This window comes from Pantherophis guttatus, chromosome 10 (genome assembly GCF_059756535.1).
Source record: "Pantherophis guttatus breed Tessera chromosome 10, ASM5975653v1, whole genome shotgun sequence".
Lineage (NCBI taxonomy): Eukaryota > Metazoa > Chordata > Lepidosauria > Squamata > Colubridae > Pantherophis > Pantherophis guttatus.
This window is the reverse complement of record NC_142072.1, coordinates 27332811-27351119: the sequence shown is the minus strand read 5'-3', so window position 1 is coordinate 27351119 and position 18309 is coordinate 27332811. Positions and strand designations below refer to the sequence as shown.

The 18309-nt window shown below is 41.7% G+C and overlaps 1 protein-coding gene across 1 annotated transcript; it reads right to left on the bottom strand.

Annotated features, from left to right (window-relative positions):
- Positions 1-1486: 1486 nt before the first annotated feature.
- Positions 1487-11122, bottom strand: LOC117663273 (cornifelin-like). Its single transcript, XM_034413309.2, has 3 exons — positions 10765-11122; positions 8971-9107; positions 1487-1858 (listed from the first exon to the last, which is right to left on the bottom strand). Exons 1-3 carry the CDS (start codon positions 10868-10870, stop codon positions 1763-1765), a joined length of 339 nt encoding a protein of 112 aa, XP_034269200.2. The 5' UTR covers positions 10871-11122; the 3' UTR covers positions 1487-1762.
- Between the last annotated feature and the right edge of the window lie 7187 nt (positions 11123-18309).

Here is an 18309-nt window from a genome sequence, read left to right as displayed (position 1 = left end):
GGAGATGTTCTAGTTCCAGCCGCCTGCTAAAAGCAGGAAATCCTATAACATTCCAGACAAATGGTTGTCCAATCTCTTGTGTTGGAGCACCCACAACTACTGGAGGCAAGTTGTTCCATTGGTTTATTGTTCTGACTGTTCGGTCCGGAAATTTCTTCTTAGTTCTCTCCTTGATTGGTTTCCACTCGTTGCTCCTTGTCCTGCCTTCAGGTGCTTTGCAGAATAGGTTGACTCCCTCTTTGTGGCAAGCCCTGAGATATTGGAAGACTGCTATCATGTCACCCCCCCAATTCTTCTTTTCATCATTCTAGACATAGCCAATTCCAGCAACTGTTCTTTTATATGTTTAGCCTTCAGCCCCCTAATCATCTTTGTTGCTGTTCTCTGCAATTTTTCTAAAGTCCAACATCTGTTTTTATATCATGGCGATCAAAACTGGATACAATATTCCAAGTGTGGTCTTACCAGGGCATTATAAAGTGATATTATCAATTCCCCTGATCTTGATTCTGTCCCTCTATGAATGCAGCGATGTAGGGTTTTAAAGGTGACAACCAGCACCTTGAATTGGACCCGGAAGCAAATTGGCAGCCAATGCAGCTCCTGCAGGAGAGGTACCTGGACCTGCACAAAACCACGTGGGCTGCAGCAATCTGGACCAGTTGGAGCCTCTGGATACTTTTCAAGGGCAGCTCCATGTAGAGTGCATTACGATAGTCAAGATGGGAGGTACCTAGAACAGAAGTGGGCAACTATGGCCCTTTTATGACTTGTGGACTTCAATTCCCAGAATTCCTGAGCTAACATGGCTGGCTCAGGAATTCTGGGAGTTGAAGTCCACAAGTCATAAAAGGGCCATAGTTGCCCACCCCTGACCTAGAGTGTTAAAGGAACATTAAAGCTGTTCCCAATAAAACATTCCTCCTTAAACCTCCATTCTCCTGATGAATTCTAAAAAATCAAGATTTTGGAGTCCCAATACACCTGGTCTTGGTTGGGGAAGACTGCACTAAATCCTTGCAATAAAAGCAAACACAAAAGTTGATAACACAACTTTATATCAACACAGCTTTATCTCAACATAATCATTTCTCCTTTTTCAATATGCCATGCTGCCTGACTGTCTGGAAGGTTTACTAATTGATGCCGTGCAAGGATTAATGGTGCCTGTCTGATTTTGGTTCTTCCTCATAAGCACAGAGTGGCTGATCTTGCTGGATTTTGTGTAGGACCTACCAGGATTGTGATGGGCAGGTGGTTCACAAAAAGAGGTGGCAAAACTTGTTCCTGGGAAAAACATACAGGAGAACCAAAGTTGTAGGTAGCAGGAAAGCTGGAAGGAGTGGAACCCTGGAAGAAGAGAGCACCTCTCGACCTTCTGACAGGCAAACTCAACAGAGAAGCCAGATTCATTTTATAAACATGTTACTAACTTAACTGCAGTGATTCACTTAACAGCTGTGGCAGGAAAGGTCGTAAAATGGGACATAACTCATTTAACAACTGTCTCACTTAGACAGTTAGCACTCACTTAGCAACAGAAATTTTGGGCTCAATTGTGGTCATAACTCAAGGACTACCTGTACGTTTGAGGAAAAACAACTCCACTTTCCCGGTTACCTTCAGGAAAGATAGCTTGAGCCTGCCTCCCCCCTTTTGCAGAGCCTGGTTTCCCAGCTGAAAACATTGCTGGAGTGGAGTGCCTGAAAGTGACCCCGCCACTTCATGATGGCACCTTCTGATCCTGACCCACCTTTGTTCTTTAAGAGCGAGAGTGAGTGTGCACTTCCCGAGCCATTCTGCAAATCTCACACCAGCCACAGAGGCACATCGACAGCGCATCCCTCAAAACAGTGCCCTGGCAAATGGATAAAATTTATTGTGTTAATTCATGGGTGGCCAGGCAGAGAAATTTACCAAGAGACATTATAATTTACTTTACAACAAGGAGACTAAGAAATATGATATTGCAGGCTTCTTACAAAAATAAACTTCAAGTGGCAGGGCAGGAAGTTTTAACATTAAAAGAAATCCCTCCCAAAATGTTGAGAGCAAGGAAGGACTATGCTTTTGTGGTGGATGAACTTAGAAAACGTCAGATACAGTATAGATGGGAGATTCCAACTGGATTGGTGGTGGATTATTCAGGACAGAGATTCCGTCTTAATACATTATGGAAGGCAAGGGATTTTTACTTTAATGTATTAAAGGCTGGAGGTTCTTCTTCTCCAGAAATCAGAGGAAGAAAGGAAATAGAGGAAGCAAGAATGGGAGTGAAAGAAATTACCCAGGCTCAGGCAGAGGCTCAAGGAGGGGCTTTGATTGTTGAAGAAGATTTATTACAACTTACGAGCTCTGCCCAAGATATGGAGTTATTTGGTAAAACAGAGGAGCCGAGGGATCAAAGACAGACTCGAGCAGCAAAGAAACACCAAGAGGAATTAAAGGTGCAGCAAGCCCAGATGAAAGCACAAGAAACTACAAAATCAGAAGCAGTGGGAGGGGCAAGGCCGAAGATCAAAGTGACCTTCAGCTAATGCTTGAAAAGCTTCAAATTGCCAAAAATGGCAAGTAAATTTTTAACTTGGAATGTCAATGGATTAAATTCACCGCAAAAGAGGAGGAAAATATTTCATTATCTGAAGCAGTATAAAAATGACATTATATGCCTACAAGAAACACATATTAGAATGCAAGATCAAAAATATTTAATAAATGCAAGATTGGGGACACATTTTATAGCATCTGCACCGGAAAAGAAAAATGGTATAGTTATATACCTGAAAAAAGGTTTAATAGCTAAATTAATTGAAGCAGATCCACAAGGAAGATATATTGCAATTGAAATCTTAATAGAAGGGAAAAAACCATTATTGATTGGAATATATGCACCAAATCAGCAACAAGAAAGTTTTTATAAGACTTTACATCTAAATTAATACAGTGGAATTATAAAACACATATAATGATGGGAGATTGGAATGGAGTTTTGGATATTATAAAGGACAAAAAAGGATCTCTACAAAATATTCAAACACGTGCTAGATTGCCTAAATCTTTTTTTGATATGATGGAGGATATGGAGCTGAGAGATATTTGGCGTGAGAGGAACGGAGAAGAGAAAGATTTTACCTTTTTTTCTGATAGACATCAGTCATTTTCCAGGATTGATTTTATATTAATTTCTAATGAATTTTTTTCTAGGGTGAAGAAAACGAAAATATGTCCAAGAACATTAACAGATCATAGTCCGGTTTGGATGGAATTAGAATATGAAAAGGCACCCAGGAAGTCCTGGAGGCTGAATGAAAATTTGTTTAGATATGAGGAAAATGTGAAAGAACGTAAACAATTTATGAAAGAATTTTTTGTTATGAATTTGCATAAAGGTACACCTATGGAGACGGTTTGGGATGCAAGTAAAGCATATATGAGAGATATTTTAATTTATTTGAATAATAAATATAGACGTAAACAGGAAAGGAAACAGAAGGAGTTAGAAGAAGAAATAAAAAATAAAGAGCAAGTATTAATTTTAAACCCAATTGACAAGAAAACAAAAGAAGCAATTAATTTATTGCGAGGACAATTTAATATGTTGACGGCAGACCAGGTAGCAACTAATTTGCAATATGCCAAACATAACTCTTTTTGTAATGCGAATAAACCAGGCAGATGGTTGGCATATTTGCTTAGGAAAAAACAAAAGCTACGTACTATAGAGAAAATAGAATATAAGGGTAAAGAGGTGTATCAGCAAAATATGATTAAAAAAGCATTTTCAGAATTCTATATGAAGTTGTATACTAGTGATAAGATTCAAGGTATAGATATAGATAAATATTTACAGAGGGGGAATATCTCTATAATTTCAGAAGAACAAAGGGAAGGTTTGAATCAATTGATAACTGTTGAGGAAATTATTTTAGCAATTAAACAATTGAAGGTGGGAAAAGTCCCTGGGACGGATGGGTTGACAGCGGTTTATTATAAAAATTTGCAAGCAGAAATGGTGGAACCAATTTTTTTTTTTATTTGATTTATATGCCGCCCTTCTCCGGAGACTCAGGGCGGCTTACAAGGCGCTAAGCAATAGCCTTCATTCTTTTGTATATTTATACAAAGTCAGCTTATTGCCCCCACAACTGGGTCCTCAATTTACCTACCTTAGAAAGGATGGAAGGCTGAGTCAACCTTGAGCCTTGGCGAGATTAGAACCTGCAGTAATTGCAGGCAGCTGTTCTTAATAACAGGGTTCTTTAGACCACTGTACTACCAAGGCACTTAAAGAATTATTTAATAAAATACAAACTGGAGGACAAGTGCCTCCTTGGAGAACAGCATTTATTTCCCTGATCCCAAAGGAAGACCAAGATCATACTCAGCCAAAAAACTATAGGCCTATATCGTTGTTAAATACAGATTACAAGATCTTTACTAAAATATGGGCAAATAGGTTGATGCCAGTTATGCAACAAATGATTCACAATGACCAAACTGGTTTCATTAATAGGCGATATATGAAGAGTAATGTAAGACAAATAGTAAATATATTGGAGTATTTGGGAAAAAACAACCAGGTCCTTGCGGTGCTTATATTTTTAGATGCGGAAAAAGCGTTTGATCGACTGAACTGGAATTTTTTATTGAAAATAATTGAAAAGATGCAATTTGGAGAGTATTTTATACAATCTATTAAGGCAATATATCAGCAACAAACGGCACAAGTAATAATTAATGGTAGTTTAACGGAAACTTTTAATATAGAAAAGGGAACAAGACAAGGATGTCCTTTATCTCCATTATTGTTTATTTTGACTCTGGAATTTTTGTTGAAAAAAATACGTGGTTCAGATAAAATAAGGGGAATTAAAATTAGGAATGAGGATTACAAGGTATGAGCATTCGCAGATGACCTGGTTGTGACTTTGACCCAACCAATAAATTCGGTTATATGTTTAATGGATATAATTAATCAATATGGACAAGTCTCTGGATTTAAAATTAATGCAGGGAAAACGAAGATAATAATTAAAAATATGGTTACAAGTCAAAAAGAAGAAATTGAAAGAATAACAGGATTTGAATCAGTTAAGAAGGTTAAGTATTTAGGGGTTTATATTATAACATCAAATGCAAAACTATGTAAGTGTAATTATGAACTATTGTGGCAAAAAATCCAGAAAGAGATGGAAAGTTGGAAAAAATTGCAATTATCACTGCTGGGAACAATAGCTGCAGTAAAGATGAATATTTTGCCAAAAGTTCTTATTTCTTTTTCAAATGATACCAATACTGAAAAAAGATGGAAATTTCAACAAATGGCAGAAGGGTATTACTAATTTTGTGTGGGCAGGAAAGAGACCAAGGATAAAATGAAAAATAATGCAAGATATACGTGAAAGAGGAGGTCTCAAAATGTCTAATTTAAGATTGTATTACGAGGCAGCTGTGCTCTCAGCAATTAGTGATTGGATTAATTTAACAGAAGAGAGAATATTGAATATTGAAGGGTATGATTTGTTATATGGATGGCATGCATATTTACTATATGATAAAAAGGATAAGAATTTTAAAAGTCATATATTAAGAAATGCATTATTACGTGTATAGAAAAAGTATCAATATAAATTAAATAATAAATTACCTGTTTGGACAATACCTAGACATATGATGGAGAATATAAGTGTGGAGCAGAAACAAGATGTGATTACTTATAAAGAGCTTATTTTGGAAAGAGGTATATTGCAATTAAAGTCTTTAGAGGTATTAAAGGAAGAAAGGAAAATTCAAACCTGGTTTCAGTATGGGCAGTTGTATACTAGGTAGAAAGAAGATCAGAAAATTGGCATTTTGCAAAATGAAGAAAACTTAATAAAACAAATCAGGGATCAAAGTCCAATGCATATTAAAAGGTTGTATAATGCATTGATAGAAATAGATTCAGAAACTGAGTTAGTGAAGGATTGTATGATAAAATGGGCACAAAACTTTGGGGAATCAATATCTATGGATGTATGGGAGAAAATATGGGTTTGAAATGTGAAGTTTACTCAAGCCCAAAATCTAAGAGAAAATTTCTACAAAATGTTTTATAGATGGCATTTAGATCCCCAAAAGTTAGCCTGTATGTACCTGAGTTTACAATCTACATGTTGGAGATGTAAATGTGATGATGCAACGTATTTTCATGTATGGTGGACATGTAAGAAAATTAAGGCATTTTGGATTAAGATATGGTGGATTATACAAAATATTCTTAAAAGGAAGATAAAATTTACTCCACAGTTGTTTTTATTGGGTATAATTGAAGGATGTACAGTTATAGAGACTAATCTGATTTTGAATCTAATAACTGCAGCCAGACTTGGTGGCGCGATATTGGAAGAAGGAAGAAATACCTACTATTGAAGAATGGACATTAAAAGTAGCTAATTTGGCGGAGATGGCTAAAATCTCTGCATATTTGAAGGATCGTTCGAATGAAAGATATGTACTGGAATGGAGAAGATGGATTGACTATATACAAAACAAATATGGGACTAAAAAGTTGCAAATAGCTTATGAATGAAATATTTAGATGATTTTTCTTTTTACTTTGACATTTTAGTACCTATGGCGGAGTTAAAGAGTAAGGGGAAGTTAAGAGTTTATAGTTAGTTTGCTTATGTTAGATTATGTTTGTTAAATGCAATACCCTGTATTTTGCTCTGGGAAGTCGGGGGGGGGGGGAGGGAGAGGGGAAGGGGTGGGGGGAGGGGGGAAATTTGTTTGTAAAACATTTTAAAACTTTTCAATTAAAAAAAAAAAAACAGTGCCCTGCAATGTTCAAGCCAAGGAGTGTGTGTCAGGTTTGCACGCTTGGGCCTTGTGCCCTCACACACCAGAAGCTGCATGCGTCAGCCTGATGCTGCCTGTGCAGTTTCCGTAGGAGATGAGACGGGAAATCCCCTCTCAGCCCCTCAAGATGATGAAAAATGTCAGGTGTGTTTATTAACGTCTCTATTCTTCTCGTCCATCCCAAAAAGTTGAAGAGGCATTTTGTTCTCACAGACATCTAAAGCTCATGGCGATCTCTTCACAGGCAGGCTGGTGATTTGAAGTAGGTTGGCAAAGATTCCTGATCTGTGCAGTGAGCATTTATGCAGATGGTTGGGTAGGGTTGAGCTTTAGGGTAGGGTTTAGTGACCATGGTTTAGACTAGACAGCAGTTTTCCTGATGTTTCGCCAGAAATCATGGCCGGCACCTTCAAAGGCCAAGGTGGGCTGCTGGGCTATGCAGACCACAGGCATCAGAGCAGAGACTGACCAGGCCCATTTATGCAGACCACCTACTACACATAAGAATTAAATTTAGTGGCTAAAGTTACTGTTGGAAGATCCAGCATAAATTTAGCCCTGTTTCCCCTACAGCCCTGCTTAGAATACCTGAAGAAGAATCACAGATGGTCCATTAACTACTTTTTACAGTTGGAGACAGAAGAAGAAATTTGGGAAGGCTTGATTTCACATATTTCAGCAGTAGTAGTAATTTTCACTTTAGAATGAGGATGATAGAACTATACAACATAGTAAGGTATGATTTTAGAAAACGGCACTTTTAAGGAATTAGTTATTACTTCTTCCCTTATGTGTGCTAGAACAGAAAGAAAAGGCATTTAATCCCCACTATTTTGGAGCAATGCAAAATATTTGTAGCTTCAACTACTTGTAGCCTTTGAAAAAAAAATGGTCACCAGGTGCTGAATAAATATGCTACAAATGCACTAATTGAAGATCAGCTAAATATTGGATTTCTCTTCCTATTCTTTACAATAGATCTTGGAACTGTTTAGTAAAATTAGCATTAAAAAAGGGCAAGTAGCAATAGAAAAGATCAGTATTGTCCTCCATGCATGACCACTTAGATGTGAAGCTGCAGTATTTGCTTGTTTCACCATATCATGTCTCTAATAGGGCACAATATTTCATAATGCCAAGGCTGTATGGATTGCCTGGATGAGACAAAGCATGCACGGTGTCCTTTATTAAAAATGCAGTGACCCATAGTGTTACAAAGTTGAGATAAATTATTTCTGCTTTCTTTTGCAATAGAAACAAATTAATTCCAGGATTCAAGCAAACTGCAGTTTGTGCTCAGTTCTGATAGCAGGGGTATTTTGTAATTTATTTCACTGACAAGTTGCCTCATACAATTCTTGTGAAACTCCAGTAACTGTCTTGTCAACAAGACTGGCTGAATTCACCCACTGCACTAAAACTGCAAGCTTGTAATTACAAATATGGTTTAAAGCAGTGGTGAAATTCAAATTTTTTTACTACCGGTTCTGTGAGCGTGGCTTGGTGGCCGTGGGTTGGCTAGGTGGGCATGCTTGGTGGGCATGGCAGGGGAAGGATACTGCAAAATCTCCATTCCCACCCCACTTCTGGGGGAAGAATACTGCAAAATCCCCATTCCCTCCCCACTGTGGGGCCAGCCAGATTTGCAGGTTCTCTGAACTACTCAAAATTTCCGCTACCGGTTATCCAGAACCTGTCAGAACCTGCTGAATTTCACCCCTGGTTTAAAGGAGGTGGAGAAACATACCACTGTATGCCGTGCTGTCCTTTCCCTCAAAACTGGAAGTGTTCAGGGTAGACACGAAGGTGAACAAAGTCGCATTACAAGGAATACCATAATTGTAATATAAAATAATAAAGGCAGGACAATAAATTCATTCACATTAAATGAAAATAAATTTCATTTTGTATCTACCACAGGCATTTTAGCAGTTTCAGAGATGAAATCAAGGGGCAATCAAGACAAGCTACTACTCTGCAGCAAAGTGCTTGGTGTAAGAACAAGGGCTGCAATAAACTTTGACAAACTTTTTTTTTAAATATAAATTTCATCTCCCCCACCCCTCCCAGCATCTGCTGTTCTACTTCTCAGAGAAAGATCACCTCCTAGGTGAAATCTTAGCACGTTACCGGGATTCCATAGGAGAGCCGCATGTGTGTTCGGAGTGCAGTCATGCCACCAGGCACCATTCCCAAGCAACAATGTTCTCCATATTTGCGTGCCACGTAGCAGCTCAGAATCATTGGGCAGCAAATTCCAACGCAACCTGCCAAGCAACATAAACACGCATATGCAAGCGAAGATCAATAGAAGTAGGTAGAAAAATGCTGTCCTCCGTAGTCCAGACTTGTAATCATTGCCACTATGTCTCCACTTAGCCAATCCTTTGTGGGTACGAGAGTGAGCGGTGACTGTTCTGTGACAAACCATGATCACCAGTGACCCTGACAGCTGAGAAGCAGACATTTTCTAAGTGTTCCCAGACTTAAGGAGTGGAGGTTGTCATATCCCTGTGATGGTGAACCTATGGCACGCGTGCCACAGATGGCACGTGTATCCATATCGGTGGGCACGCGAGCTCAGGTCCAGTGCGTATGCGCGCGCTGGCCAGCTGATTTTTGGGCCTTCTGGGCCCACCGGAAGTAGGGAAACAGGGCCTCTGGGGGTGGGAGTGGGGAAGGCCGTTTGCAACCTCCCCAGGCTCCTAGAAAGCCTCTGGAGCCTGGGAAGAGAGAAAAACGGGCCTACCGGGCTCACCATGCCATTGCGTGCCAGGAGCAGGGGGACTGCAGGGGGGGTCACATGCACATGGGCTGGGTGCATAAAATTATGGGTGTGGGCACGCACACGTGCAACCCCCCCCTGCAGTCCCCCTGCTCCTGGCACGCGATGGCAAAAAGATTAGCCATCGCTGTCATATCCTGTTCCTTTTTGCTCCCTCAGACAAAAAGAAATCACAATACAATAAAGACGGTATTGGATTAGATGATGGTAAAATTGGGGGACAGTTTTTGCACCCTTTTTACATACCTCTATGTAGCTCTGGGGGGTAAAAGTCCTGTTTTGGCAGTGCTGCCCTAGAACAGGGATCTCCAAACTTGGCAACTTTAAGACTTGTGGACTTGTGTACATTCTGGAGAGAGAGAAGTTCCCTGAGGATGGGCTCCAGCATGAGCCCAAAAACTCGGAAGAATAAAACTTTGATCCTGATGACCAACTCAGATTGGGTCCTGTAACATTATCCTGGGATATTCCCAAAATACTTTTAAGACAAGGTGGTTAACTTTCAACGTAATAAAGTTGGCAGTTAATCTCTGAAAACATTCAGCTGTCCAAAGCAAGAAAGAGAATTGAGCTGGTGTCTTGACATTTAAAATTAAAATATTGTTTAAAGTTTGCTACTAGCTGAAAAATTTACCCAACGCCTAACAAAGTCCTGACCTCAAAAGCCAGATTCCTATACAATTTCTTCTATTTCCAAGAAACCTTAGAGAGAATCCTTCTATAGCTGCAGTTGTTGACATAACAGCATAACCTCAGTCACAAATGAAGACAAAATGAATGATGGCCAGAAACACCTTCTTTAAGAGCAAACCCCATTCCTTAACTAGTACTGATGTTTAGTACAGATCTGCATAGAAACAACCAAGCTCAGAGAACACCAAGGACTTCTCCCACTTTCTTCTCCATTGATATCCCCCAATTAGAAGTTTTGCTTCCTTAACCATCTTGGCCATACTGGCTGAGCAGGATGGGATTTAGTATCAACCTATGTAGAAAGCACCAGGTTGGGAAGTCCACTTAAACTGGAAATAAACCAGAAACCCAGTCTTATTTCAGGAAGAACTAGTTCACAAAGAGTCTCATTCCTCCCTCCTCAGCTGGCTACTCTCCACAGGTATTAGAGGCAGAGATCTACTTACACATGGGACAATCTGAACAGCAGTCATACCTCCCACTGGCCCAGCTGCCTTCTGAGGACTGGGTTACTGGGGAGACAGTCGGCTGGCAAATCACTAACTGGGACATTGGCAAAGATTGGTCTCCTGGGCAGCACAAAATTGCTTCCAAAGAGACATTGGGAGTCTTTTGCAACTGGGCAAGCAGGATGGTATAAACTCTTCTTTGTGGTACCCTGCAGGCTGGGTGAAATGCCAGAGGAAGCAGCAAGAAGTGGGTGGAATAATGCAAAGTCTTGTGAAACAAATAGCTTTCTAAACAGCAGATGGAGCAAATAAAAAAACTGTCCTAGAACAGCTTTTGCCTGGTATTTACAGTAAGAATATTATTTATTTATTTATTTATTTATTTATTTATTTATTTATTTATTTATTTATTTATTTATTTATTTATTTATTTATTTATTTATTTATTTATTTATTTATTTATTTATTTATTGAATTTCTATACCGCCCTTCTCCCGAAGGACTCAGGGCAGTGAACAGAGTAAGATTTCATATACATATAATAAATTTATTTTTTATTTTTTATTTTTTTTATAAACAGTAAATAATAAATTGAGTCAACTTAGTGTATCTGCTAAGACCTTGGCATAGAAATTAGATGTTTATGCTAGCCCTGCTTGTTGAAACAGAAAGGTCTTCAGGGCACGTCGGAAAGTGCAAAGATCTGGGATTATTCATATTCCATGGGGTATTTTGTTCCAAAGAGTAGGTGCCCCCACAGAGAAGGCTCTCTCCCTTGGAACTACTAGACGACATTGTTTTAATGATGGTACTATGAGTAGGCCTACTCTGTGAGAGCATATTGGTTGATGGGAGGTTATCGGTTGCAGCAGGTGATCTCGTAAGTACTCAGGTCCTAAGCCATGGAGCACTTTAAAGGTAAGAACCAACACCTTGAAGCGCACTCGGAAGGCCACCGGAAGCCAGTGCAGCTCACGTAGAAGAGGTGTTACATGTGAGCGCCATGTTGCTCCCATAATTACTCGCGCAGCCGCATTCTGGACCAGTTGGAGCTTCCGGGTGCACTTCAAGGGGAGCCCCATGTAGACAGCATTGCAGTAGTCAAGTCGGGAAATGACGAGGGCTTGAGTGACTGTGCGTAATGAGTCCCGGTCTAGAAAGGGACGCAATTGGCGAATCAGACAAACCTGATAGAAAGCTCCTCTGGCCATGGCTGTTATATGACCTTCTAAAGACAGTCGTGCATCCAGGAGGATGCCTAAATTGCGAGCTTTCTCTGCGCGGGTCAATGACTCATCCCCAATAGTTAGTGATGGGACTAACTGGCTGTACCAGGATGCCGGTAGCCACAGCCACTCAGTCTTGGAAGGGTTGACTTGAAGCCTGTTTCTCCCCATCCAGACTCGCATGACCTCAAGGCACCGGGACATCACTTCAAGGGCATCATTGGGGTGGTTTGTGGTGGAGATGTACAGCTGAGTGTCATCAGCGTACAGATGACATTGCACCCCAAAACCACGGATGATCTCCCCCAATGGCTTCACATAAATGTTGAACAGGAGAGGCGAGAGGACCGACCCCGCAAGTAAGGGGCCTCGAGGTCGATCTCTGTCCACCTGTCAACACTGACTGCGACCTGTCAGAGAGGTAGGACGAGAACCACCGTAATACAGTGCCTCCCACTCCCAGCCCCTCCAACTGGTGCAGCATGATACCATGATCAATGGTATCAAAAGCTGCTGAGAGATCTAATAGGACCAGGATAGAGGAACATCCCTTATCCCGAGCCCTCCAGAGATCATCAACCAACACAACCAATGCTGTTTCTGTCCTGTATCCAGGCCTGAAGCCGGACTGGAACGAGTCTAGATAGACAGCTTCATCCAGGTACTGTGGGAGCTGTCGTGCCACCACACTTTCGACAACCTTCGCTAAAAAGCGAAGGTTGGAGACTGGACGGTAGTTTGCTAAAACAGCCAGATCCAGAGAGGGCTTCTTAAGGAGGGGTCTCACCACCACCTCTTTCAAGGCGGGAGGTAAGAATCCCTCACTCAGAGAAGCGTTAATAATTCTCTGGAGCCAGCTACGTGTAACCTCCCGGGTAGCCAGCACTAGCCAGGAAGGGCACGGGTCCAATAAACATGTGGTCGCATTCAGCTTCCCCAGTAACCTGTCCACGTCCTCAGGAGTCACAGTATCAAACTCATCCCAGATAATGTCCTCAAGATCTGCCCTCGTCATTTCATCCGAATTAACCCAGTTAAGAGTCCAAGCCTTCCCGAATCTGAGCGATTTTATTGTGCAGATATTGTGCAAAATCCTCAACTCGTCCTTGCAGAGGGTCTTCCCGGGCTCTCACCTGGAGTAGAGAGTGGGTAACCCTAAACAAGGCGGCTGGGTGATTATCTGCCAATGCAATAAGAGAGGAAAATTAGTTACATTTTGCCGCTTTTATCGCCACTAAGTAGGTCTTAATATAAGATCTCACTAGTGTTCGGTCGGATTCGGAACGGCTGGTCCTCCAACTGCTCTCTAGGCGTCTTTTCCGATGTTTCATCCCCCTCAGCTCATCAGAGAACCAAGGAGCTGGGTAGGTTCAATGCCGGGTCAGAGGCCGCAAAGGCATGACCCGGTCTAAAGCACCAGCAGCCATCCTATCCCAGGATGCCACTAGGTCTTCAGCCGAGTCATGAGCCAAGGTCTCAGGAAATGGCCCAAGGTCCATCCGGAACCTATCAGGATCCATCAGGCGCCTGGGGCGGAACCATTTGATTCCGCCTCCCTGCAGTGGGTTGTAGTGGTCAGAAGGTCAAGCTTAAGGAGAGAATGGTCTGACCATGACAAGGGTTCGATGACTATATCCCCTATATCTAGACCATTCAGCCATTGGTCAGAGATAAAGATCAAATCCAGAGTATGTCCCCCCGTGTGAGTAGGGCCATGAACTAATTGGGTCAGGTCCATGGCCGTCATGGAAGCCATAAACTCCTGAGCCCCTTCAGACGTTTCACCAATGGATGGCAGGTTGAAATCTCCCATAACCAGTAGCTTAGGAGTCTCAACTGCCACCTCGGCTATTACATTGAGGAGCTCAGGCAGGGCTGCTGATACGTGGCAGGGAGCCAGGTACGCAATCCACAGGCTCATCTGTAACCCATAACCCCACTTCACGAGGAGGGACAGTGACTTCCCTAGGGTCAAGACCTTCCTTTATAATGACCGCCACACCTCCACCCCTGCCCCGAGTCCTTGGCTGATGGAATGCGCGGAAACCTGGTGGGCACATTTCTACGAGGGGGACCCCCCCTTCATTGCCCAACCAGGTCTCTGTAATAGCTGCCAGGTCCGCTTTCCCCTCCTGAATTAGGTCACAAATGAGGGGGGCTTTGTTAGCCGCGGACCTGGCATTGCATAACATCAGCCTAAGACTCGGGCTCTGAGACCTTGAGCAACCCAAGGAACGAGAAGAGCTTTGGAGGTCGGAGCACGCCAACGCTTGAAGATAGTGGGTGCGTACCCCCCCTGACATGATGTGGCCTCCTGCTCCCACCATATCTGCCTCTCCCAACCATAACCTTGATGGAACAGCCCATTTCCACACCAGTATTAAGTCTGCCTATTCCCAGGTCTGAGTTTCCTACAATGTAATTTTGTGTTGACTTTGGCTTCACTTTTGGAAAATTATTTGCTAATCCCTCCCTCTGTGGATTGCCCCCCAAATCCACATGATCCACCCTGTTTATACCCACCCCTCTTTCAGAAGCCATTAAAATTTTGGTTAGAAAATTAGATAAGAAAGCCCTTAATCCCCTCTTAGCACCGTGCCACCTCTCGGGATTCCAAAATCCGTCATCAAGGTAGGCCCTCGATAATGTGGAGGCCCAAATTTGCGAGAGGGGGGAGTCTCGCAATGCCAAAAGTTCGGTCACCAAATACTTCTAGTAAGTCAGATGGGTATAGCATTTGAGATATATTATATATATTAGAGCACCAGCAGTGCTTCAGCTTGCAGGGAAGGGAGGGGCTCAGGTGTTAAGAATGTTATCCATCCCACTTGTTTAATTAGCAAAGAAAGACTCCTGGTTCATTTCTTTTTCCAAGAGTATACTTTACTGAGAACAAAGCAGTTAGATTAGAGCAGACAGAATCTGTTGGCTGGTGCAAAAATGATGCAATTAACATTCCCTTTTCCCCTGGCCATTCCCCATTATCAGTCATGTCCAATTAAAAGTTCTCTGGTTGTTTTGGAAAATGGACCCTGCATTCACGCCTTTCCCATCTCCACATTCCTTTTGTTGATCTTGTGCTTGATTGGTGCTCCTCAGTCAGGACCAGCTCTGCTTCAAACCCAAACCTTCCCTAAGCACCCACCTTCCAATCTCCCCCACTCCCCCCATGATGTGAAGCTGGCAAAGGATGCAATGTGAAGCAAGCAGCAGAATGACAGCTATGACAAAGGCAGAGAGTAGATGTTGCTGCTTCAGATTGTAAATGAAAACTCTGGTGAGGATTGCAAAAAGGTGTTGTCTTAGAGACTGCTTATGGTCCTGGGGTCCTAGGCTGCTCTTCCCAGAGAGCACAACTGACATTACATATTGTGCACTGTGCTATCAGAGCTAAGAGCCTGATAGTACAGTGGACTAAAGCACTGTTATTAACATCTGCTGCTTGCAATTACTGCAAGTTCAAATCTCACCAGGCTCAAGGTTGACTCAGCCTTCCATCCTTTCAAAGGTAGGTAAAATGAGGACCCAGATTGTGGGGGCAATAAGCTGACTTTGTATAAATATTCAGAAGTATGAAGGCTATTGCTTAACGCATTGTAAGCCACCCTGAGTCTCCTGAGAAGGGCGGCATATAAATTAAAGCAAAAAAAAAAAAAAAAAAAGTGTCTGCCCCAACATTGAAGGTAGGAAGGTTGATGTAGGGGAAAGAATTGGATTCCCAGCTCACTTTCTACATCCCAGGAACCTGCCACTTTATTTCCCTCCCACAATCTGATGTCATTCAAGATGTGTTCAAAATAACCACAATACATCTTGAATGGTTGCAGGAATTGGGCATGTCTAATTTAATGAAAGGAGGACTAGGGGTGACATGATAGCAACATTCCAGTATCTAAAGGGCTGCCACAAAGAAGGAGCCAATCTAGTTATTTCTCCAAAGTACCTGAAGGCAGGACAAGAAGCAACGGATAGAAACTAATCAAGAAGAGAACCAAGCTAGAACTAAGGAGAAATTTTGTGACAGTTGGAACAATTAACCAGTGGAACGACTTGCTTCCAGAAGTTGTGGCTAATCCGTCACTGGAGATTTTTAAGAGATTTGACAAGCCATTTGTCCAGAACGGTATAAGGCCTCCTGCTTGGGCAGGGGGTTGGACTAGAAGACCTCCAAAGTCCTTCCATCTCTGTTATTCTGATGGCACAAAGGTGAAGTCGAAAAACCTAACAAGGCAAATATTTTGGCTTGAGCATTTCCAGTTTTTTTCCCCTTAATCTCACATTACCATTTATTGAAAACAAAAAGCAAATTTTGTGAAATAAAAGCCCCGAGACATGCAATAGGCCCTTTGCAAGAAAAAGAGCCTTAGTTATGCTCCTATTCCTTAGGCTGCATTTGGCCAAGTCTTTCAGTATTTTTATATACTCAGGAAAACAGTTAAGCTGGACAGTCTGCCAAAACAATGGAATAGTTTTGACTCATAAATTGAGGGTCTCCATTTCAATTTTTTAAAAAGAAACTGAGGCTCCCTGGGAAGATGAAAACAAACCTCACTTTACACTGGTCACAAGAACAAGGGCACCACTGGACCGAGTCCTGCAGGAAGAGGACAGGGAATTATGCTTTTGGTTCAATCCAATTTGGTGGATCTCCTTCCTCGGACTCTGAGAATGGCAGAACAATCCCTACTAATATTTAGGTAACTGGAACAATAACTAATACAGTGGTGCTCTTAAGTTTACATACCCTGGCAGAATTTATGATTTCTTGCCCATTTTTCAGAGAATATGAATGATAACACGAAAACTTTTCTTTCACTCATGGTTAGTGTTTGGCTGAAGCCATTTATTATCAATCAACTGTGTTTACTCTTTTTCAATCATAATGACAACAGAAACGACCCAAATGACCCTGATCACAAGTTTACATACCCTGGTGATTATGGCCTGATAACACGCACACAGGCTGACACAAAGGGGTGTGAATGGCTATTAAAGGTAACCATCTCACCTGTCTGTTTGCATGTAATTAGTGTGTGTGTATAAAAGGTCAATGAGTTTCTGGCCTCCTGACAGACTCTTGCATCCTTCATCCAGTGCTGCACTGACGTTTCTGGATTCCGAGTCATGGGGAAAGCAAAAGAATTGTCAAAGGATCTGACAAATGCACAATAAGGAGGCACTTGAAGAAAGATGGGCTGCATGGTCGAGTCGCCAGAAGAAAGCCATTACTACGCAAATGCCACAAAGTATTCCGCTTACAATACGCCAAACAGCACAGAGACAAGCCTCAAACCTCCTGGCACAAAGTCATTTGGAGTGATGAGACCAAAATTGAGCTTTTTGGCCACAACCATAAACGCTACGTTTGGAGAGGAGTCAACAAGGCCTATGATGAAAAGTACACCATTCTTACTGTGAAACACGGAGGTGGATTGCTGATGTTTTGGGGATGTGTGAGCTACAAAGGCACAGGAAATTTGGTCAGAATTGATTGAATGCAGTATGTTATCAAAAGATACTGGAGGACAATTTGCATTCATCAGCCCGGAAGATGTGCATGGGACGTACTTGGACATTCCAACATGGCACTGATCCTAAACACAAGCCAAGTCGACCTGTCATTGGCTACAGCAGAATAAAGTGAAGGTTCTGGAGTGGCCATCTCAGTCTCCTGACCTCAATATCATTGAGCCACTCTGGGGAGATCTCAAATGTGCAGTTCATGCAAAACAGCCCAAGAATTTACAGGACCTGGAGGCTTTTTGCCAGGAAGAATGGGCAGCTTTACCATCTGAGAAGATAAAGAGCCTCATCCACACATACCACAAAAGACTTCAAGCTGTCATTGATGTTAAAGGGAGCAATACACCGTATTAAGATTATGTAAACTTGTGATCAGGGTCATTTGGGTAGTTTCTATTGTCATTATGATTGAAAAAGAGTAAACACAGTTGATTGATAATAAATGGCTTCAGCCAAACACTAACCATGAGTGAAAGAAAAGTTTTCGTGTTATCATTCACATTCTCTGAAAAATGGCCAAGAAATCATAAATTCTGCCAGGGTATGTAAACTTATGAGCACAACTGTATCTAACACAAGAGTCTCCGAACGTGGTAATTTTAAGACTTGTGGACTTCAGCTCCCAGAATCCATCCTAGCTGGGGAATTCTGAAAGTTGAAGTCCACAAATTTTAAAATTGACAAGTTTGGAGATCCCTGATCTAACATTCTTACTACACCTCAAACATATAGATGGAAGTAAAAAAAAAAAAGATATACACATATTTGCACACAGACAGATGCAAATGAAAAG

Bases quoted from the DNA above. Each gene is read 5' to 3' on its own strand.
- LOC117663273 (XM_034413309.2), bottom strand. From the start codon at position 10,870: ATGTCCCAGTTAGTGATTTGCCAGCCGACTGTCTCCCCAGTAACCCAG. The intron at 9,108-10,764 runs GTAAGTAGATCT...GTTGCTTGGCAG, and splicing joins CTGTTCAGATTGTCCCATGT to GTTGCGTTGGAATTTGCTGC. The intron at 1,859-8,970 runs GTAACGTGCTAA...TCCATTTGCCAG, and splicing joins GGCTCTCCTATGGAATCCCG to GGCACTGTTTTGAGGGATGC.